The sequence below is a fragment of the Poecile atricapillus genome, chromosome 1, assembly GCF_030490865.1.
Source record: "Poecile atricapillus isolate bPoeAtr1 chromosome 1, bPoeAtr1.hap1, whole genome shotgun sequence".
NCBI classification, from domain to species: Eukaryota; Metazoa; Chordata; class Aves; order Passeriformes; family Paridae; genus Poecile; species Poecile atricapillus.
The window spans coordinates 130,834,027-130,858,666 of NC_081249.1; the positions used below are offsets into that span (position 1 = coordinate 130,834,027).

Consider the following 24,640-nt stretch of genomic DNA (forward strand, 5'->3'; position numbering starts at 1 on the left):
ATTGTTCATTTATCCAATGCTCTTTGATCTTGCCAATTCAGTGCTCAGTTCTAAAGAGGGAGAAGATTGTCTATTTTAATAAAAAGCTTTTCATTCAATTTTTTTAAAAGAACAATTCTTGTTCGTCCCACCCACACATATATATCACAGTGGAAAAAACCATTATCACCTTTTTTATCAGCTTAATAAACAAGCTGATCTTTGCTATAATTGCAGTGATCAGGTAGTTGTTGCAATGATTAGCTCTTCCTCTTTTATGTGAATCTAGTTGGGTCTGTATACAATGATGTAAAATCAGTTGGTTAAAATGTGAGTTTGGAACAATTATTTCACTTGCAAGTACTGGTATTCTTTATTGTACATTGAAGTGCAGAGCTGCAGGAACTCAAGAGTGACAAATTAGGTAATTAAAGTAGAAAAATGGCGAAAAAATAGCCTCGTGTGCCTGAGGACTGCATAAGTAGATGTTCTCTGTATACTGTGCTCAGCAAGTGGCAATTTTGGTTCTTCAAGCTGCTTGTGTGTGTCTGGTTGTTTGATACACTTTAATTTTGTAATCCATGGTGACACCAGCAGTTTTGAGATCATTATTTGGTCTGTGCTTCCTGACCAGTCCTACTTCAGAGTGGAGTGGTGAGACCCTAGAAAAGCAGCCAGAACATATTATTCCTATAGATGTTTGTCCCTGTATCCAAGAGAATTTTGTCATCTGTGTTTTGTGGCACTCAAGCATTTTTAGGGGGAAGCTCACTGCACCAGAAAAGTTGGTTACTCTTGTTCTGGGCATTCCAGAGTTTATACAGATACAGTAAGTAATACAGATATTTGTGAATAGAGAAAGTAGATAAAATCCCTAAAGTCTGAACTGAAAGGAGTTTGTGAGAGCTGAGCATGACTGAAACTGAAGAGCAATGATAGTGCTGCACATGCAGACAGACCTGGTGGTGTGTCCTGTTCTAAGGTTTAGGACAGAAATACAGTGGGGTAGTGGGAGAATAGTTCTTGAGATTTTTTTGAGGGTTCTGGAGAGAAGAATATCTCAACCTTCATGAATGTTTTTTGCAAACTTAATTCACCTTAAAGTAGCAAGAAGTGTTGGAGGCACAGAATTGGGATAGATTGTGCGTATTTAGTGACACTGAAGGTTCAGAAAAAGTAAAAATTGTGATCTTGGTGATGTATATTCTGAAAATTGCATTAGGAATAGCTGTACTTCAAATAATGCTTTCATTATGAAGACACAAACAAAATATAACATATACGGTCTTCAACATGGAGCAACCTTGCCTGGAAATGGGGTTTGTGTTTGAATAGATTTTATTTTTCTCTAAAGCAATTCTTCAGGCCGTACTCCTCTGAGCGTACGTTAGGTCCTTGTTTTGCAGAGTTGTCTGAACAAAGTGTCTCATACATTTGGTAACATGCAGCCTCCATAAAGTCTAAAAACTGTGGCAGTTTCTCTGCCTCAGGGCTGTCTGTACAAAAGTTGTTGTTGTTGGTGGTGGTGGTACTAAAAGGCATGGCTTTCCAATTTTTGCCCTACTGAAGCTCAGTTATGTGGTTTTCCACTGAGGCTTCTGTGGCAATAAACATCCTGCTACAATAAAAGAACTTCAGAGCTGGTTCTGAAGCAAATAGAAAACAGTGCGATGTACTGCATTTTTTTACTGTACATGTTATCACATTAAAAAATGCAGCTTAGGTGGGACCTAGATCAAGGGTCACACCACAAAAGGGTCAACTGCCACAAAACCAGGATGACTCTACAAACATCCAGCTGCCTAAATGTTAACAGTGTGCTGAGTATGGTTACTTACATTGTTTAAATTACTCCAGAAAGCAAGACACCTGGAATAGAGGAGATAATCCAGAGACACTAGTGACAACAACTATTACTTTCATGAGAAAAACCTTTTTAATGACACAGCTTTTATCACCGTGCTTTAAAGAAAATTGCCCAGGAATAGATTGCAAATTACTTTAAATCTTTCATTTAAAGCACACTGAATCAAATTACCTCCAGAAGAAGAGGGGTAAAGAAAGTATGAAGTGTAGATTATTTGTGGCTGGGAAACTATATGAATTTTTCAAAGACTACTAAAACATGAGTGACCTAAAAATCTATTACTCATTGTGAACCCAGTCTGAGTTTTGAAAAAACATATTCTTATACATAGTAATAATTTCTGCGTTATGGTAATGCAGTCAGTCCATGTACAGCTGAAAAAAACAACCTTTTCTGGGGAATGAAGTAAAATGTATGTTACAGAACCTCCTACTACAATTTTTGAGGTGAATGTGTGTGGATTACTTAATTCAGCTCTAACTACTCTGAACTTTGAGTTTCAAACATTAACCTCAGTTAAAATCATGGAGTAACTTTGTCTCAGGTGAAGTCTCAGCTACTGAAACCACTGAAGTCCATGTGACCGCATGGTGAGACAGAAATGGGAACTCTGTATTAGGAAGAAATTCCTCACTGTGAGAGTGGTAGAGCACCAGAACAATTTCCAAGAGAAGCTGTGGAGGTCCAATCCCTGCAAGGCCAGATTGGATGAGGCAATGAGCAGCCTCATCTAATTGAAGATGTTCCTGCCTATGGCAGGGGGATTGGAAGTAGATGATTATGGATGCTAACTATGAAGCAGGGAGCACGGTGCCTGTGGAAATTGCAGGCCACATAGCTTTCTCAGTCTTGCCTGGGAAAGTGGCCTGGGAATTCATAAGGAGGAATTAAAACAATCCTCAGAGATAGAAAACAGTCTTGCAGGTGCTGTTTGTCTGTTTCTTGTTTCCCTGCAAGAGAAGGTTGAGGGGTGGTGAACCCCACTGACCAATGATAGTGATGTGTTAGTTTACTAATCAATAAGAGTTTTCTGTACTTTTCACGTATCGGTCTATAAAAAAGACCTGAGGTAATAAACCAGCGAGAAATTCTCCAGTTCGACTCCACAAGAGAGTCTGTATCGTTCTTCTTTCAGTGCCCAATAGAGCGACAGATGATCTTTAAGATCCCTTCCAACCCAAACTATTCTATGAATTATGGAGTGGGCTTTGATTATGAGAGCTTGGATGGTATGAAGGTAAAGTCACTAATTCAAGGCTGAATGTAAATGTTAGTTGGTGGCCCATGGACTTCATTGTCACAGCATGGGAATGCTCCACAATTATGAATGATTTAATTTTCATAGTATCTAGTGTACAGTGGAAGTAACTTTGTACAATGCAAGAGATGGAAAATTTTCCTGATTTGAATTAACTATATAGCTGCCTTCATATTTCGTTTTTCCATTTGCAATATGTCAAGGGATATAATTAATAATACTCTTCTAGAAAAGGTGAGACTGCCAGTTTAGGTAAGAGAAACCCTTAGGTTGCTACATTTAAATGCATGTCTGCAGGTTGCTTGCTTCTTTTAGGAAGTGCAAGTTTTCTGAGAAACAGGGAAATGTTGACTTTTATTGTGGAAAACAGTGGCTTATTTACTGGACTTACAAGAATGAGAAAACTTCAGAAAGTGCATATCTCTGCCTCAGCCTTTTAGCCCTTATTACCCCTCAGAGAAGGGCTTTGTGTTAGTGTTTATTTGCTTCTTAGCTGAAAAATTATCATGGCCTACTTTATTACTTGAAGAACAAGAATTAGGTGGTCTCAAAGATGACAAAAATTGCATGGCTATTTTTTTCTAAATTGAGTTGAGTTCAAGAACTCAAATAATTAAGATTTTAAAAAAAATATTTTCAAAATGGTCATAGTTTTCAAAGTTTAGTTTTAAGATATTGAGAGTCAAATTTCACGTTAATCTGTTTTCTGAGACAGGATAAAACTGGGTAATAACAAAATACAGGATTCTTAGAAGCCATTGGATGGTGTCAAGTTGTCAAGGAGCCCTTCTCTTATCTCTTTCCCACAAGAACAGGTAACGTGCAGTGTTACAGCCCTTTCTGAATTTTTCAGGGGGGCCACGTTGGCAAACACATTCTGTTTTCTATAAAAAGGAATACCATTATTTTATGTTCCCTAAAGCAGTGCTTGTTTACAGGAGAAACTTGTGGAGATTCATGTTTGGGAAGAGCCCGGAAACTTACTTTCCGCATGCTCAAAACCACACGGCACTGGCTTGTGTGTTGAAAATGTGAAATTATTTAGGTGGATAGGGTACAAGTGATGCATTGCTTTTACAGCCCTTTGGTTGGAGAAGCAACTCTTCTGGTCTGCATAATTCACTTATTCTCATCCTGAAACACTCTTTTGCCTCATCTTCCATGGATGTTTGTAACCAGGCTTTGAAACCATACTTGTGAGGTTACAAGTAAGCAGTTTTGAGTGAAGTTAACAGTAAGCAGGTATGGATAAAAAGGATTTGGAATTTTGAGAGACAAGGATAACCTTTTAAAGATGAATTCTGGGAACTTTTAACACACAGAGCACAGCACACTGAAAGCTGGTGGCATAGGTAGCTGGGGCTGGGAGCTGTACTACACTGTTGTCAGTGGATAATTGTAGAAGTCACAAGAAAATGAAGAGCAATGAGAAAGAAATGTAAGTCATACTTAAGGAATATCAGGAGGGACAACATATTGTGGCTGCTTCTCACACAGCCTTTTAGATAACCACGCATATCTGTTTCAGTAGCTGAGTTTGTGGTACAATTAGATAATGTAACCTTCTACACTTGCAGCTCTTTAATTTACTGGACACTTCTTCTGAGAAAGGCTGTTTGATTAATTGGCAGAGAAAAATATGCTGTGTCCAGCAAATTACATTTCTGTCAAAGTCCCTGCAAGACTCATTAAATCATATCTGAGAGTGCAGGAGCTGCACTCAACTGCTGGCTTCTTCTGTATTAGGTGGTTCAAGTTTTACCTCTGACTATACAGCTACGTACATGAAATTAGTAAATGTAGCCTCTTTCAGCACCTTCCCAGGCAAGAGCAACAAGACTTCTTAGGTCACTGCAGAATTTGACCATGTTAGATACAACAGGCTGAAGTTCTGAGGCAAAATAAGTGTGGTGGTTTGACACTGATTAACATTTGGGGGAAGAAATAAGAAACACCCACGGAAGTGATTTCTTTAAGAGAAGCTGCTGGGAGCCACTTCTGTGCATAGGACAGGCAAATAGTTGTTAGTTCTGAGAACTCACAGCATTTTGCACCAATTAGAAATTAGATGTGCTGCTGTGAATTCCACCTTTTAAAAACCACAAGCCTGGAAACTATCTCTCTTAGCTTCCGGCCTTGAAGAGGTAACTGGAGACCAGCCCCTGCCTGGCCCAGGTGGCCTGGCAGGGCCAGGCCAGGCTCGGCTGTGGCACTGACCCCTCCTGGGAAGCCCTCTGGGTCCCAATCTGGCTGGGGTGGCTAGGGCCCCTTCCCAAGGGGGCTGACCCCTTCCTGGGGAGCCCGCTGAGGCCTTTGCAGTGGTACCGCCGGGCAAGGCCAGCCCCAGCTTGGCTGAAATTCTGCAGCTGCTGAGTTTCACCAGAAACTGCCAGGCAGGAGGAAGGCAAGCCATCAGCCTGCGGTGTGCAGCCTCTGAGTGCTGGCCTGACTGCTGAGATCATAGTCGCCCTCGCCCAGTGCAGGGACAAATCATCCAGCATAAACAGCTCCAGCTGCTGCCCCCAGCAGAGCTCACATGACCATCCACAGGCCAGGGCAAGATTTAACCCTTCCACTACACAGATGAGACCTACAGACCTCAATCCTCTCTCCAGGGAAAGAAAAAGAGAGACGACACGTAAAAAAACAACATGAAAACATCAAGGTCAGTAAAAGAAAGAGTCAAGCCTCAGATAAAAAGAAGATTAAGTGATGCTGAAAGGGGCTGAAAATTCTTTTGGTAGGACCATGGAGATAAACAATGATATACTGAACTATCTCCTTTAATTTATAAGAAAAGTATGAGGGGATGAAGTATTAAAACTGTAGGTCTGAGCAAAGGCATCTATTAATAAAGCCAAACAGATTTTAGAGTAGCTGTGATCCCATGAGAAGCTTAAATAGAGGGAGAGATGACAGTGATAAAGACCCTTTTCCCCCACAGAGGGAAGAAGAAAATCTCTGTTTCCAGAGATGATAGATAAATACAGATAAAGAAAACCTTTAGACAGAGACAATTAAAGAAAACCTTTGCCTTTTAACAACTCATCCTTAAAACAATACCCCATGAGTTCATGGCCCCTGGACAGACCTCTAGGAGGGCTGTGAAAATAGGAGGAATGTCACGATGCAGAACTTTTTTCCCAGGCAGCTGCTATTTGTGGAAATAAAAAACCACGAAAAAACCTTCTTGTAGAGAAGTCTCCATGGCATGAAAAGAAAAAACTCCTCTCCCTTCAAAAACTGATGAAAAACTACTGTATAATTAGTGCTGTTTTAAGATCCCAGATTTTGTCTCTACATGGTCAGTTGGGAAATGAAAAAGTTGGGCAAGGGGAGGAAAGGTGTTCTAGAAGTTTTATTCTGATGCTTCTTCTTCTTAATATTATTATTATAATCCTGTTAATAAAATTCTTCATACCTTTTAAGTTTTAAACCTGTTATACCCTTCTTTTAATCCATATCTCACAAGAAATGAGTAAGTGCACTGGTGATTTTAGCCAGCGCTAAAACCCACCACAATAAGGAAGTCATGGAAGTGATAATTGTGAATACTCAAAAACAGTGTGAAAAGATGTTTAAGAAACCCCCTTCCCTCCCCCTGCCAAACCTTACAACAACAACAACAGCAAAAGAAAAAAACCCAAACCAGCTGGGAGCCAATCTCTGAAGTAGCATTTAATTGCTTTTCCACTTACACACTGGATTAAAATTTGTTCATTTTATGGTAGTACCCATTTCATCATGCAAAAAGGAAAGCAAGGAAGTTTTTAATGCCTTATTCAAGAGATGTAGAATTGAATAAAGACAGAAAAATTGGTGCAAGATTATGGTACATTGCCAGATCTCCACAGGAAAAAAGTAGACACAAACTGCTTTGGCTGAGGTCATGGCTGTTATTTCAATTCTGTTTAAATGACAAATAAAATTATAGTGGTTGTGTTGTTGTAGTCCTGATGCTCTAAAGAGATATGTATCTGTTGCTCTGATAAAAGATACTAACTCTTCTTACAAACCTTGCTTTACTTAAATCATATTATAAATTTTAAAAGGAGGAGAAAGGAGTCTGCAAGTGTAGCACTAAAGATAAACATTTTGATAATACTGGTGAAGGAAGTCAACATAAGACTTGGCTAAGGAGTTGGTGAATACCTGTCTTGGGCTTTGGAGGACACAGATTCTATTGTTTATCAGCAGATCCTCATTTAGATATCTGGCCTTGCCCAAATTCTGCAAACATATAAATGTGCACTCAGCCTTAAGCATCTGAGTAATTTAATTGAAAAAAACAAGAGAACCACTACCTGCTAAAAATCTCAGCAGACATGTACATCTATTGGTCTGTTCATGACTGAGATTTCTGATTTATGATGATGAATTTCAGTAAATAAATATTAATTTGTTGACTGCTGATCGCAGTGCTGTGGCACAAAGAAAAACTTTTAGAGTTAAATAGGTGAAAGATCTTTTTGGTAAACTGTCTGCCTTTTCAATGGAGTGCAACAGGCAATCTATGAATTGACATAAAAATCTATCTGTAAGTTGTTAACTCCTGTTAAAAATTTATGGATAGATTTGTATGTCAATTCAAAATAAGCTGTCTTCTAGCCCAACAATGAATACTTAAAATCCTTTGCCTGTAGTGTGAGTCCTTCCACATAACCCACAGATTTAGGCTTTGTGAGGTTTGTCCTGTACTTAAAGTGGTATATTGTTTAAGCATGGATCTGTGATAATGTGTCCACATACAAAAATTTCATAGCAGTCAAAGCAACCCTGTTTTATTGGGTTTTTTTCATGTTTCAGCAAGACTTGATCAGAAGAAGACATTGCAGTGGCATTCAGGTATTATCACTGATGTGCTGGGAGTAAATCTTGCCAGTTATACTTTTTTCATGGCTCCAGAGCAGTGTTCTGTTGTAATGCAGTTAGAAAAAATGGTGTGACCCAAAAAATGTACCCCCAAAAATGTAGACTTGTAAGTTCTTTCCCTTATCTTGTTCTCCGCAGTTCCCCTTATTGGTTGTGTAAATCCCCACACCCCTTTCCCCTGTCCTGAAAAAGGACTGCTTATCGATACCTCTTCCTCTTTCCCTCCTGCAACTTCACCCTGAAAGATCCCAAGAAATAAAGCTGCGACTATCATCGCAGCAAAGGGAAAGAGCCTCGTTTTTAGGGTCTCCTCTGGCAAGCTAATCTACCTCCCCTGTCTCCCTGGCCGCTGCAGGGTGGACAGTGGTAACAGAGGGGCAGGGGACATAGTAATTATAGCAGTGTTCATCAAGTGAGAGCTGATTAAATGAGGTGTACTTTGGCATTTGTTTTCCATATGGGATGTAGTTAGTAATGGAGGTGAGACATAAACTTTGAAGAATTCAAGATTTTAGAGAAGCTAAGTCCTTAAATAAAAATAAGCCTTGTTAAAGCTACTTAAAATAAATAGATGGACCTTGCTAAAATTAAAGGTAGATAGAGAGGCCTTGCTAAAATTAGAGGTAATCATTGGCTAATAACTAACTGTCTGTCAACTTCATGCTTGTTTAGCTGGGCTTGTAATAAGAAACAAAGAATCTGTTAAGGAACTTCAAGAACACAAGACAACTGCAAATCAGAAACCCATTGAAGAGATGAAACTAGGAGCCCAGCCAAGGATCCATTTGTCACTTTGCATTGAAAAGGTAGAAAGGTCAGGATGAGGAAGAGCCTTATCTCTTCCTCCCTTTTGTGACCCCTCCTCATAAAAGGACCACCGACCCATTTTAAGGAACAAACTACACATGCTTAATTGCTTTTTTCTTAATTAGCATAGGAAGTGGAGAGTGGCTAGTAACTGGGTTATGCATATGTATTCGTATTCAATACTTTTGTAAATAAAAAGCCTGTATTCATCTGCATTTGGGGCCGTGCATATTAAGGGGAGACCCAGCACTGGCCCAGTGCTGCTTATAAACATAGCACTTTGTAACTTTAAAATGGTTAAAGAGTCTTTGTCCATCTCATTTGGATATTAATAGTAGATCACATCCATATTTTGGTAAATCAGAGGAGCAACCACTCTTCTTATCTATCCCTCAGCTCTGCCTTTTTATACACCTCGATTTTATTAATTGAGATCCAAGAGAGACTCTACAGGTCTTTTTTTTCTTCTTGTTTTAAAAAGGTATATTTCATTGAATTAGATTTTAAAAGCTGAGTGGGAAAGTCCCCAGGCTTTGCCAGGTTACTGAGGTGTACACTTCAAATGGCAAATTCAACTTGGAACCCGTCGATTGCCATTCCATCCAACTTCATTTTGAAAATTTGGACTGGTGCCAGGTTACTGCTCTGCACTTGTTTGGTTCCCATATAATTTACACATGGTTGTGATTTACCAAAATATGGATATGATCTAGTATCATTATCCAACTATTACAAACAAAGACTCTTTAAATGATTAGGGTTAAAAGGTGTATGTTTAGTGGCAGTGCTGGGCCGATGTGCAGGGTCACCCCTTAATACACATGGCCCCTAATACAGGCAATTACTACCTTTTTATTTACCGAGATATTGAATACATATTCATAACCCAGTTACCACCCACTCCCCATTTCTATGCTAATTAAGAAGAAGCAATTAAGCACGTGCAGTTTGTTCCTTGAAATGAGTCGGTGGTCTCGTTATGGGGAATGGTCATAAAATGGAGGAAGGAATATATCTCTTCCTCATTCTGACCCTTCTACCTTTTCAATACAAAGTGACAAATGAACACCTGGCCATGCTCCTAGTTTCATGTTTCCAATTGGTTTCTGGTTTGCAATTGTCTTATGTTCTTGAAGTTCCTTACAAGATTCTACGTTTCTCATTACAAGCTCAGCTGAACAAACAAGGTTGACAGACAATTAGTTATTGGCTAATGATTAGCTCCTAATTCTAATAGTGCCTCTCTATTTTAATTAAATTTAACAAGGATTAGTTTTGGGGTTTTTTTATTAAATTTGGCAAAAAATAATTTTAATTAAGGCTTTAGCTTTTCTAATATCTTAAATTCTTCAAAGTTTATGCTTCAGTTGTTGCAGTCAGTTCTGTTAGTATTTTATGCTATCTATTGATTTTATATTTCATTAAGTATTTTATTTCAAGCACTCCAAATAGCTCTAGATTTATGTTTAAAAAGTCAGGATGTTAAGAGAATTTTATAAATGAAAAACGATTTGGAAATCACCAGATCATGATATTTATGTAACAATTTAAAGTATTACTTCAAGCGATGACAATGATCATGGCAGTGAATTATCCACGAACGACATCCGAAGGAACAGAAACCAGCACATCAAATGCCAGGTGAGTTTTCCCTACCTAATAATAATCATCATCATCATTTATCAAGCAAATTTAATTTTAAGATGAAAGAAACAGCTTACTCAGCTTCTGAACTGAAGGCAGAGATTAATGAGAATCAATTAAAGAATTTGAAACGAGTGCAAGCAGAGAGCTCTTTTGGACCTCAAATATTCCCCTTGTCTCTGACAGAGGCAAGAAAACTGGGAAGAGTTGTGTCAGGAAAATTAATCAACAAACACCAGAGGTTTATGTCCAAAAAGGAGACAGAGGAGTCCTTTTTCTTTATTCGAATAAAGCGAGAGGCCATGGGGCATTCCCCTGGGGTCTCTCCAATTTTTGGAGGGCGCAGCCTCCTTTTTATCCTAATTCCCGGCCGCTTGTCCCTTCTCTCTTTCCCCATAGGCTGAGGTACTTGAGAGGTACAGACTTCCCGGAACGCCTGATACCTGCGATACCTCCCCCCCCCCCCCCCCCCCCAATGCATAATCCCTTCTTAACTTTTATGGAATTCATAGCGTTCTTTCAGTGCTTCTTTGATCTTCTACTGGAATCCATCCCATTGTTTCTGTTGTCTCTCACTGATAGCTGCATCTTATCAGCTGACCCACAGCTTGTTTGTAAAGACAAGCTCATCATTCCTCTCAGTTGGCTGTACAGAAAGACCTAACTGATAAGTAACTTTGATAATTTTCTCCTCACTCAGCAGGAAACTGTTGCATCTCATATCTGCTTTTGTAGCCAGATGTAAACACATGTACTAATTATGTTTAAGTTGCACTTTCTAAATAGCTTAGCTGTAGCCATGATAAAGGAGAGAGGAGTTAAAATGCTTCTAAAAGGAGACAAATACAAGTAGATCCCATCTGTGAAATTTCTGCCAATAATAGTAAACATCTAACAGCATTGCTTGTATATTTACCTGACCTGTATCTTTCTTACCTATCATTAAGTTCCCAGACAGTAGCTCTTTCACTGACTGTTCCTTCCCTTGCCAGCGCTGTCTCAAGCTTTTCCTTTTTAAGTGCTTTCATTTTTTTCTTTTGCAGTCCCTGGAAATGGATGAGCAAGCTTTTGTATGGGTCAGGCCATACTCATATGCTTGTCTGACAAGGATCTTCCGCTGAGATGAAGAAGGAATCATTATGGGACCAGCAGGTTAAATAAGACAGAAGCCTTTCCACTTTTTTAGGAACTCATCTTTTGTTGCGTTCCAGGGCTGCAGGATCATGTCCAGGGAGGCTACAGTTACAAGTGACTGACATGGGATTCAGAGAGATGAGCTTCTGCTCAGAAATCCATTTATTCAATACAGGAACAAATTCAGCTTAGATCCAGAGACAGAGAGGCCCAAACAGAGGCAGGCTGGTGGGTTTTGTGGGACAGAACCAGGGTGGAGTTAAGGTTGGGGACGAATAGGGACATAGCCAAGGAGAAATCCCAGGGGCTCAAACCCAACCAGAACATCATGGGCTGCCACCCCACAAGGGTCCAGGGTGGGGCAACTCTTCCCAGGCTCTCAGGGCCCATCCCCTGAGGCAGAGGAATGGAATCCACTCTTCCCTGGCTTTCAAGCCATGCCTCTCATTTTAACAATGCTTATCTGAAATGAAATCTTTGCCTCCCTGGGCAGGGGGTGCCTCACAATCTTCGTCACTTTGTTCTCACAAAGAAGGTGTGGAAAAGTTTTCACAGCAACTTAAATTAGCCAAGGACCAGTTCTGCCTGACCATCCTAATGGCTTCTGTGATGGAGTGACTACACTGGTGGACAAGGGAAGATCCACTGATATAATTTACCTGGACTTCTGTAAGACTTTTGACATGATGTCCTCATACTGAGAATCCTGTCACACTGGACATGTGTGCACTTCCTTTATACTTCATATATAACTGACAGATAGCCTTATTTTGCTGTTACCACTTTTTATTTGAAATTAACTGCTAGTTTCAAGCTCAAGAAAATAATATTGAAAGAAGATATCAAACAGTACTGGTCCAAAGATGGGCTCCTGAGGGACCCCACTCATCACCACTCTCCATCTGGACACCAAGGAGTTGACTACTGCTTTCTGGTTCCGACAATCCAGCCAATGCATCATCCAAAAAAACAGTCCATGTCTAATCCCAAGCCAGCTGGTGTAACCAATGTTACTTTCTAGCTTCTGTTGTGTCTCCATAATGACACACTTGTGTGTCCCTGCCAGAGTCCAAATGCCTTCTTGTCTGTCTTTGTTTAAAAATGGGCTTACCTGGATTACAAAAAATGGGCATTTCTGGCACAAACACTTCAGAAAATTGAATTTGGAAGGGAGGCTAAAGTTTTCTCTTATATACATTCCATGAAGACTTGTTGACATTCAACAAGGGATCTATAATGTCTGCCACTGAAGAAGTTGCCATTTCCTATTGAATGTGCCATGAAATTCTGTGATGTCATTACTACAGTGGTATCTGATAGTAGAGCAGAAACTGCATTATTAGTTTTACTGGTCCCTACACTGGTGTTCTTAGTTACAACAGAGATGTCAATATACCAGCTAAAGGTTCTCCCTCTGTCCCTCAGGGCTTCATATCCTTTCCTCCTATATGTACATCCATATTTTGTAAGGAGATAACCATCTTCTGTGTATATCTTGAATTTTCAAAGAAGCCCCTCTAAGGAGAGTTTGTGACAGCCTCAGTCTGAGTGAAGGCAGTGCAGAACTGGATGCTCATGAAGCTGAGCCCTATGCCACTGAAGAGACCATGTCACATAAAGATGAACAGCAAGAGCCATGAAAGATATACCTGTCTTGACATAATTTCCTGGTCACTGTATTGTCTATTAATTCTCAGCTTTACTGGTCAGAGTACCTGATGGCTTATAGAATAAGGGAAAGAAACTAAACCTAAAAGAAAAAAACATATGAGACCCTTAAAAATAAGTAAAATTGGAAAGCTATGCTGAGGTTAAAGCCTTCTAAAACCTTGACAATTGCCCAGAAGAATTCTGAAGGCAGAACAACTTCCCTTGGGAAAGTATTTCTGGTGGCTGTGCACAGGCAGTTTCCTGAGCTGCTGGTGAAGTAGGAAGGACCATATACATCCTAGATTCCTGGAAGTGGGAGTGGGCCCTCCTACCCAGAAATTTTTAGTTCAGCTGTTAATAGAAAGATAGGTATTTCCCAGTTTTTGATAGCACAAATTGGCTCATAAACATTCTTTCCATCTGTGACCTTTCCTTTATGTCCCTGTGCGTATGCCTAATAGACACACATCAATTTAGAGCGCAGGTAGATAGCTCTTTTGTACTGTTGCTCTTTCTAACATGATTCAGTAAGTAGGCATAATGGAGGCAACTACATGGGTGCTGGTGACTCCTACAAAGTTTGCCATGTCTGCTGAGTAGCAGCTAGAATGCTGAGACGACCACTAAAGCAGAGCTGCTCTAATAGAGTGAAATTCTGCCTCTGCCTCAATTTTCTTTTGCAAATGTTTCTATTTCCTGCCCTGGATGAATTTCTTGAACTTATTCATTTGCCTTGTAAAATGAATAGCTGTTTCTCCTTAGCCACAAACAATCACTTTTGAGTCTCCAGCAATGCAGGAATGTCCAGGCTGCGGGGCACAGGTCTTACCTGTTGCCTCCAGACCTGCACCACAGATCTGTTTAGCTGCTGCTATCAATGATTTAGTTGACTCTGAACAACTTTGGGTCAGATTAAGATTCAGTCTACTTGCTATTTGCTTTTATTGATTCTTCTGCTTTATTGTATAGTCTTGTTCTCTCTTGCTGCTTTATCTTCAGGCCTTAGAAAAATCTAGACTGCCAGACTAATGCTTACATGTCCTTTTTTCCCCCATCTCTGTAATAATATATGTGGATGCTAACTCTGAAACAGAGAGCATGTGAAACTGCAGGCCACATAGCTTTCTCAGTCTTGCCTGAGAAAGTGGCCTGGGAATTCATAAGGAGGATTTAAAACAATCCTCAGAGACAGAAAACAGCCTTGCAGGTGCTGTTTGTCTGTTCCTTGTTTTCTGGCAAGAGAAGGTCGGGGGGTGGTGTACCCCACTGACCAATGATGGTGATGTAGTAGTTTGCTAACCAATAAGAGTTTCCTTTCTGTACTTTCCACGTATCGGTCTATAAAAAAGACCTGAGGTAATAAACTAAGAGAAATTCTCCTGATCGACTCCTAGAGAGTCTGTGTGGTTCATTTTCGCCGTTCCTAATAGAGCGACAAATATAAACAATATTGGGCAGAGTCACTCAAGCTTCTGTTTGCAATAAAGCCCATGTCAGAATATAGCAGATTTTCAAGGAAGTATTTTGGATCTCTGCTAGAAAAGCCTGAGATCCTTTCAAAGGCCAGTGACTATAGATATTTTTGCACTTATCAGTGTTGCTGATATTGTATTGAGAAGAGAGAGAGGAAAGACCAAGTTACAAAAGTAGACTTAATAAACACTGAGACACTGCTTCCCCCATCTTCAGCAACTTGAAACAATTGTGTTTATGTCAGCTCTGCCAAATGAGGAGGATAACAAATCATTCCAGGATGGAAATCTAGCATGAAAATCTCCTTCTAGTATTTTGCCTGGAAAAATTTTGCGTGTGTTCTGTAAAGTCTCAAAGTACTCCATTAAACAATATTTATTTATATAGCTATGTAAATTATGTAATATATTAATGCAATATATATATTTAAATATTTTTACTTATTAATAGAATATTAGTTGATATTAGTTATTTATTTAGTTAAATAAATATTTATTTAGTTAAATAAAGTTTTTATTTAGTTTAGTGAGGCCTGGGAAAAGGAAATGAAAAAAAATATAAAAGCTGGGATTATGTGAAATAGACCAAAGGCGATAGAATTGTCTGCCCAGGATTTTAAAAAGTGATTTATAACATTAAATTTCAGTCTTTATATGTTACAGCTTGAATAACCAGGATAGTATCTATCAAGTTGTGCATATCTTTGCACCATCAAATGGCAATTAAATCCACTCAATAAAACTAATACTTAATTGCTATTAATTTGAAAGTTGGCTTATAATGTATTTTCAGTGTTATTGCCATCCTTGGGATGTGCACACAGTTTAAGAGCACTGAGTGAGTGTTTTTAAGGTAACTGCATGTCTGTGGTAAGATTTAACCCTTGTGCTACTTAAGCTGTCATCAAAGCACTTTAGATGGAGACACAGAGAAATAGAATAATTTGGCCTGGAAGGGACTTTTAAAGATCATCTAATTCAGGCCCTCTGCAGGGAGATTAAAAAAGATAGGGCAAAATAGAGGGCTAAGTTGATTGTCACTTAGCATGGAGGAAGAGATCCACACACGGGGCAAAAAGGCATATTCAAGCATAAAATCAGGAAACAATCTGAGCACTTTTGCATTAGAGCTTTTTGGCTGTAGAGATCTAGCAAGAATTAAATAATCCTCGCATTTCTGTGCTAAAATGATTATCATGTGGCGTTTTAGGGTCTTAAAAACCAAGTGATAATTCTCTATGTATGGTCTGAAAACTTCACAAGAAGGAAGTAGAAGTTAAAACTCAGTTTTGTCAGGCTGTTGACACATTATGCTATGCAATAGTGGCACCCAGTGGAGGCTGGAATTACAGCAAAGTTTGTGCTGCACCTGGGTATGGTCTGCCCAAATCTGTCCTGTGTTCAGGAAGGCAGCAGAGGATTTGGGAAGACAGGTTTATGAGGACCAAAGCGATGCACCACTGAAGCATCCTCCTAAATCAAGGCAAGCCATGCCAAATGGGCTTTTAATGTGAAAAATTTCTCTGTTCACAACAACCTGGATTTCCTACAGGATAGACCCTTTGCCTTAACTGCATTGATTAAAAGCAAAAAATCCTGAAGTAACATCTAATGCAAGAGCATTCTTGGGGAAGTGGGGAAAAATTCCTTCTATTCCTGCTGACCTGAGAATACTGCTTGGATAGTGACAGTATCAGCCTGAAAAGCTTGGAGAGAACACGAGGAGCAGGATATGTGCATGGGGGAAAGGGGGATCAGAAGGAAAATATGTCTCCTTGTTCAGTTTCAGTTAGAAAAGTCTGTAAGTTGAATGACAGAGGCACTGAGAACAGGAAGAATGCCAGGAGTGTCAGGTAGGGAAGGAATTACCAAGGGAAAATACCTTCAAGCTTTAAATTCAGGTAATGCTGACAGTATCACCACTAAAAGTAAATGGACATTAATAATAAGCTTTAAGCAGAACAACCCCTCTCAGAGTGGAGTCCTCAATATGCTACAAAATGAATGGACTATCAGATTTCTGAAAATGTATTATTTACTATGGGGTGCCCATGGTGCTCCATGGGGAATGAGGCTATCTACACTTGTCATCTTCTGGTTATTGCTTTCTCAGGCATCAGACTATGTATTGCAAATAGTTCTGATGAACAGGGATTTGGGAATAACTGACATGTAGTGCTAAAGAGAATGGAATGAATTAGAATAATGTTCCTGCACACAAGGTGCTGTTGAGCTAAGATTTCAGTACCTGTTATATACTGGCCTGCTCATAAGACCACAAAAATATGAGAATGATGATCTGAGCTCCTAAAAGTAGCCCATCCTTAACTGCTTTAGCACTCTCTGCCCTATGCATTTATTGATAGTGTTTTTCTTATAAGCACTGGATGTTTTGGCATTTTGTCCATGCTGGAATTATTCTAGATCTGCAAAGAGTCGCTGGATGCAGGAAAATACCTTCCAGGACTTTCTGTTGATCTGCTTATTATTCAGTCTGAGAAACACTCAGTTTCTGGAGAAATGAAAGTTCATTTGAAGGACAGTAAGTAGCATTATTGTAATGGCCTATATCTACATACTATGTGGCTGTAGGTAAGTAAATTTTTATTTCATTTTTTATTATAGCACAGGATTTGAGAGAGAAAAGGAAGTTACTCAAGAGTAAGAACCTCCCCTTGATGTGTAATGTGAATTTCACAGCTGATCCAAACATGTTTTACTACTGTCTATGCTGAGGAAGAAATTACAACAAAAGAGAAGGGAAAAGAGTGGTTAGAATAGGTTTGCAATTTATTTTTGAGCAAGATACTTTATTTGTTCTGAGAAAAATAATTAGAAGGCATAAGTCACCTTTTAGTTATTAAAGATAGCTTCTGTCTCATCCTGTATCCTGGAAGAAGAGCTGAGTTACAAGTCACAGGATCTCATCTAGGAAATATTCATGGATGAAGACACATGACTGACTTCCTACTCCTGTTGGCTACATTTATTTATGTATTTAAAGGCTGTGACAAATTGCTTTTCTCCTCATTCAGAAAAGGATTTTGATGATCTGTGCCCCAGGGAATTGGCAGTGTTAGAATTTTCCAGCCCATGGATTTCTGTGTGGCTGTGTCAGATGAAGTTGAGAAACATACCCTGCACCTTTATTTTACCAGCTTTGCCAGTGTATTAGTGATACTGATGTTACTCTGAGTAAAAATTCTGTGTTTTCTGCTGTCCTTTGATTCATCTTCCCTTCAAACTCCTTTAGACATGAAACAACACACTTGCATCTGATTTTTGGCATATTTCTCTGCTAGTAGAATTTATGTCTTGTATTAATGAGTAAAAATGAAAGACTTGATACAAAATGTATGAAGAAGGTAAGGCACTTAGAACCTGGGGCATTGGATAAGACATTAGGACAGAGACATCCAATTAATCAGATCAGGGCTTCCAGCCTCAAAAAAAAAAAAAAAAGGGCAGGTAATTGAGACACACCCATGTAACTACGACTGATTTTTCTTACAGGAAAAAAACAACCTCAAGGATTCAGTAACTCTGGTTTCAGAGTGATGTGCATATACCTTAGAAACCTAGCCGTCACACTTTTCTAGTATCACTGCTAGATGTCCAATTATGTTATCTTTGATTCCTCTGAAACAGAACAGATCCTAATCCTGGGAACTCTCCTGGATCCAGGAGAAACCCAACACCATTCTGTGGAAACCTGCCATGGCTCCTCTTCTGCTCTTTATGGACTGGCAGACGGCAGAATGCAGCTTGGTCATATGAAATTTCTAGTCCAGACTTGAGCTTTACAGATGTGAGGGATTCAGTTGGTTTGGAATATGGAATGAGAGTTTTCACTGCTCTGAGAAGTGAAGCTTGAGTGCTAATATTTAGTACTCTGTAGCTGTTACATTCCTTCTGTCATAATATCCCTTGCATTTTTCTAAGAATGAGAAAACTGGTTAATGGATTAGGGACAATATTAGAAAACAGACAGTGACTGGATGACAGAATCAGAACAGTATTTGGGATTTTCCTAAACAACATATTTGTTTTCCCAGATCTGTGCAGCTAAAATAAAGCAAATTGAGGCTTTGTCTTTGCCATAACATAACGCTTCCACATTTATCTATCCAAAATACCTGGAGAAGATCCTGGGCTGTTGAAGCTGGAATCTGCTCACTAGGTAAATTCAATTTCAATCAGTTCTGACCTGTTTTTCTTATGTGAGATCAGCTTATGAAAATAAGTTGACTTAGAAATAAGATTTTGAATACAGATTGTAATTGCCTCATTATCAAAGTGCTGCATGGTACTTATCCTTGGATTTTCATATGTTAGAAGAACAATTTCTATTGAAAGTGTAACCTTTCCAAAGGTTTTATTGAAAGTGTAATCTAACAAAAAAATTGTGGTTTTCCTCCTCCTAGCTCAAACACTATCTTAACTTTAAATATATGTGTTGATTATCCTTTATAAGAGTGGTTCTCTTTGTTGAGACCTGTTAAGGCAGCAAAGAATGTTGAGTAGAAGAAAAATCAAAATTCAGCTTGTAAAAATATGCAATTTTCTCAGTGTCTTAGGATTCTCCTTATTTCTTCTAATACAGAATCAATGTAGCAAATGTGTTTGACCAAAGAGCAGTACTGGAAGGTGCTAATGGAGAGAAAAACATCTGAGATCACTTTACCTGATGACTCCTAGTAGACCTGTGACTGCTCATAAAGATTGTATGTGAACAGCTGATCTCAAACTTGAATTTCTTAGGCTTAAAACAATTCTGAAATTATTTCATTGCCACTGCAGTAATAGACATAAATCAGTGTTTGTAGGAGACCCAAGGACATTTACCTAACTGTCAGGAGAGGAAACTTAGGATCAAATAACTTGGGTCTGCCGTAGCCAATAAAGTTCTATCAATTTTCTCTAGATGAAAACCGCCACTTTTTCACTATTTTTGAATTTTTTGTTTAAATACGGGTCGCAATTTCCCCTGTTGTTATTACAACATGAATGGACTCTTACTTAGTTGCTCACTTAAAGTTTTATAGCTAAAGTACTGTGAGTGTTTTAATTATAAATAGGTATCATAAAACTCTATCATTTGCTTGTAAAAATTCCCTGCCAATAAAAATCTGGCACATCCAAGCTTGGTTCTGGAGCTAATTTATTGAAAATAATTTATTAAAGTAATTGAACAGCCATTGTGAAGTAATGAATGTAGCAAACAATTCTATTAATCCCTGGTGCCTTGTAGCGCTGTTCTTAAGCACCAGAAATTTTGGGAAGAGAAATATGGGTAAAGCACTGAGTCAGTTTTGGTAACTATGTGAATTTAGACATAAAAACATTTTTCTGAGCAAGTTACTCTGTATGTTTAATAAATTACATTATATAAATATTCTACTATTGTAGTGCATTTGATTAGTGTACATATGATTCAAATACTGCTGAAGTCTTGCATTTTAGAGTGGATATTTTTTAGATTAAACTGACTGACACCATTGAAATGAAAAATGTTTGCAGAAAAATTGTTTGCATAAGGATCTTTTTCTTAAAGGTATTTGCAAAAATCTCATATTTAAAATAAGAGTTAAAAAAAAAGCAAAACATCCTATGCATGTCCATTTCTCAGTTTCTCTAACTCTCTAATGTAACTCTGCTTTCTACTCTGTTTTTTCCATTGACATAGTTTGAGAATGGAGTAGGGTTATATTTGTGTGCAAGTCATGGTATAATGGTATACACCTGGGCAAGAATTTTAATTCAATGAAAGAAGCTGTATATGAAATTACTGTAATAATAACAACAGGGATTATTAAAATTATTAATTAAATCTACAGCATAATTAAGGTTTCAAATTTTTGACTTGAACAAATCTGGACTTCTAGCAGGAAAATTATCTTTCCTGAGAAAGACGCTATGAAGAGTTAGGTTAGATGATAATGAATGGCTATGACCCCCATTCTGCTCTTTTTGAATAGAGAGCCTTTCTTTTTATCGTAATAGAATAAAGCTCACCTAAAAATGCGTGTATGAGATTTTTTTTTCCTCATGAAGAGCTAAACCAAGACACACCTGAAAATAAAAACCATGGTGTCATACCAAAACCTAAATGATACAAAGTAATCAAACATGTTGAAAGAGTGTCCTGGTTTTAAAATGCCAGGCACCAGCTGTTGGAGAATATATCCTCGGACCATGATGTGTCTGTGACATTATTTATTTAAAAGTAGATGACTGGAGCACATATTTTTCAGGGAGCGCATCTCATTTTCTGGAGTGCCCTGCTACACATAACCTGAAGCCCCTATTTGTTTATAGGAGTAGTTGAGGTAGGTATTTTTCCTTTTCTCAGACTATGATCCCCCGGGGTAAATAAAAATGAGGGCTAGTGAAAATGGCTAATGTATGGTCTTTCCTTAATTCAGATTTCAGGTCCCAGTATCTTGTTCAGCATTCTTGTGCACCACTTGACAGTTCCTTGTTGACATCTTGTTGACAAGTCCTTTTTTGGGTCTATGTGGCTTCATTTTAATGGATTTCAGACCCCAAAATATAATGTATAAAGCCTTATCCATTATTTAAAAGGAACAAGCATGTACTTTCTGAAATTTGTAATGCAGATGCAGTTGCCAAGAAAACCCTATAAATAGGAGTAGATTCTTGTAGCTTAAAAACAAACCAGTATATCCAGCACTCAAAAATGTAGGGCACAAGAACCTGAGAAACATTTGGTGTCATGTGTCACGTAACTTCAAGAATTTAATCTTTATAATATGTGAGCATAAATAGTTCTTCCTTATTCTTATAGGGTTCTGACTCTACAGGTAACATAGTCATTACTGGGATTGTTTGACAGAATAGGAGAAAGAAAATGTAACAAATGTTGAGTACAAGGGTAATTGTAAATGTCTTTTTTTCTGCACTGCCCCCCGCCCCCAGCCACTGTGCTCATTTGTGACCAGTGGTTTTCCCTCTGTTTTATCAGTGCATCCTAATTCTGTGAACACCTACTTGCACTACAAAGGACTTCTGCATAACTGCAAGTGAATTCCTTTGCAGTCTCTTCTCATTCCCTTTGTAGCCACTCAGTGCTTATTCTGTAGAAATGGAAGGATATCACATTGGAAGAGTAGATTAGGAGAGCTGAGCTTATCCTTGGGTGTTTCACTATGTTTGTGAAGAGTATTTTGAAGCAATGTAAGCCGTGATTTATGGGAATGGGAATATGTGAATATTGCTAGGCTAATAGCAGTGCAGTGCTTGGTTTCTTTTATCAACTGCAAAAATACTTTAAAATACTATCTTACCCTTCATATCAGTCCTCAGTATTGAGGGGACTCAAAGCCAGCTGTTCTCTTATCCTTCAAGCAAAGACAAGTGAGAAGTCTGGATATTGACCTTACTGATTTTGTCCATCCTTTCCGTAAATTGACTTATTCTCTATTATCTCTGACAACCGTTTGTACTTTTTATCTGCAACAAGCTTAGAGCATCTCTGAGCACAGAGGAACATGAATTCTGAGGTGCAGGGCTGCTTCCTCTTGGTTTCATAGGGAAAAGGGGTTTGCACAGGATTTATCTTTCAACTCCTAGACAGTCCAGAGTAAGGAACTTCTTATTTCATCATTCTCTGCACTTTGTTTCTCTCTGCAATACTGATGTAAGTTTGCTACTCAGGCATTACCTCATTTAATGCATCCTTCAAGCTGATACAGCCAAATGTCTTTTCTCTTATGCCACATAACAATATTCCTACATCAGCTTTACACTTCTTGATGGATGAACGCCAGGAAGAGCAAATACCTCTTCATCAGCTTGACTGCATCTGAAGGAGGGAAGTTTTAAAGGGAAGCTGTAGTCAAAGCTGCTGTGAACCAAAGCACAACTCACTTCTAATTTAGATACAAAGCTAAATTATTAACATAAGTTTCAAAGCTACTGAGTTGGGAACTGTTCAACCTCTATTCAGGCCCACATTATTCCATGTGTACAAAACAGGGCTTATAAATTAGATGCCATGGCCATTCTTGTACAGCATTAGTTATAAAAATCATTGCAGTTCTGTTCACTGGTCACTGCTGCTGCCATGGAATTGTTGCAGTAGTTTGGATTACTCGGGATGATATAATTATTATATTTGGGGATGTTTTGTTTTTATATCATCTCATTCAATTCCATTACTTGATAACAAGTCATCAAAATACTCCACTCAGGTGGGTGTTTGGGATAGCAGTTGTAGAGACAGAGGGTGTCAAGCAATTTAACACCTTGCCTGGGCTATCAGATAACCCAGTCAGGACTCTTGAAGGAAGAAGAGCAAAGAGTACCAATTGTCACTTCTACAGTGTACTACCTACCGTACAGAACAACTCAAGATGCTGTGCTCCCATCCACAAGATGATCCGTGAGCTGGAGAGCCAAGGGGTGGTCAGCAAAACCCACTCACCCTTCAACAGTCCCATTTGGCCTGTGTGTAAATCTGAAGGAGAATGGAGATTAACTGTGGACTATTGTGGCTTGAATGAAGTGACTCCGCCGCTGAGCGCTGCCGTGCCGGACATGCTGGAGCTCCAGTACAAGCTGGAGTCCAAAGCAGCAAAGTGGTACGCCACTATTGACATTGCCAATGCATTTTTCTCCATTCCTCTGACAGCAGAATGCAGGCCTCAGTTTGCTTTCACCTGGAGGGGCATGCAGTACACCTGGAACCGACTACCCCAGGGGTGGAAACACAGCCCCACCATCTGCCATGGACTGATTCAGACTGTACTAGAAAATCTGCAGTATATTGATGCCATCATTGCATGGGGGAATATGGCTGCAGAGGTCTTTGAGAAAGAAGAGAAAATCATCCAGATTCTCTTGAAAGCCATTTTTGCCATCAAGAAGAGCAAAGTTAAGGGACCTGCTCAAGAGATCCAGTTCCTGGGAATAAAGTGGCAAGATAGGTGGTGTCAGATTCCCACTGATGTCATCAAGATCATAGCAATGTCTCCACCAACCAGCAAGAAGGAAACACAAGATTCCTTAGGTACCATAGGTTTTTGGAGAATGCATAGTCCTGAATACAGCCAGATCGTGAGCCCTCTCTACCTGGTTACCTGAAAAAAGAATGATTTCCACTGGGGCCCTGAACAGCAAAAAACTTTTGCCCAGATCAAGCAGGAAATTGCTCATGAAGTAGCTCTTGGCCCAGTCAGGACAGGACCAGATGTGAAGAATGTGCTCTACTCTGCAGCTGGGACCCATGGTCTGTCCTGGAGCCTTTGGCAGAAGGTGCCTGGAGAGACTTGAGGCTGACCACTGGGATTCTGGAGCCAAAGCTACAGAGGGTCCAAAGCCAACTACACTCCTACAGAGAAGGAAATTTTAGCCACCTATGAAGAAGTTCAAGCCACCTCAGAGGTGGCTGGCACAGAAGCACAACTCCTCCTGGCACCCCGACTGCCACTGCTGGGGTGGATGTTTGTCGTGGTTTTGAACCAGTAATTAACAAACAAGGGGGAAAAAGAATTATTTATTTCTTGCTGTGAGATATGGATTAAAATAAGAGCAAACCAGGCATAAAACTTAAAAGGAATAAAGAAAAGTTTATTGACAAACTACAAGAATAAGAACACCAGAATAAACTTTTAGAAAAACCTTTTCATTTCTCACTGCTCACTATTCTTTTGTTTACATGACAACAGAGACAAAAACTTTATAATTTTGATGGTTTAAACAGTTCTAATTTTTTCTATAGTCTTTTCCTCAGTTTCTGTAGAGAAACAGAAGTTCCTTTCTGTTAATTTATGGAGTTTCTCACAAGAAAGCTATTTTGTTATAGTGTTCTGTCTCCTTGATATTAGCTGCTCAGAGCTGCTGCTATTAAAGCTCACTCCTCCCATTTCACATTACTCTGAAATGTGTTATGGGTCATAAGTTTGGGGATAGCATTTTTAAGGATAAGTTAGTCAA

General features: G+C 39.0%; 1 protein-coding gene across 1 annotated transcript in view; it reads left to right on the forward strand.

Annotated features, from left to right (window-relative positions):
- The window catches only part of LOC131583305 (protein inscuteable homolog), a 62,356-nt gene that overhangs the window by 10,871 nt on the left and 26,845 nt on the right, over nt 1-24,640 (forward strand). Inside the window, 1 exon segment of the mRNA XM_058847290.1 lies at nt 6,202-6,208. Coding sequence (XP_058703273.1) covers nt 6,202-6,208 — 7 coding nt within the window.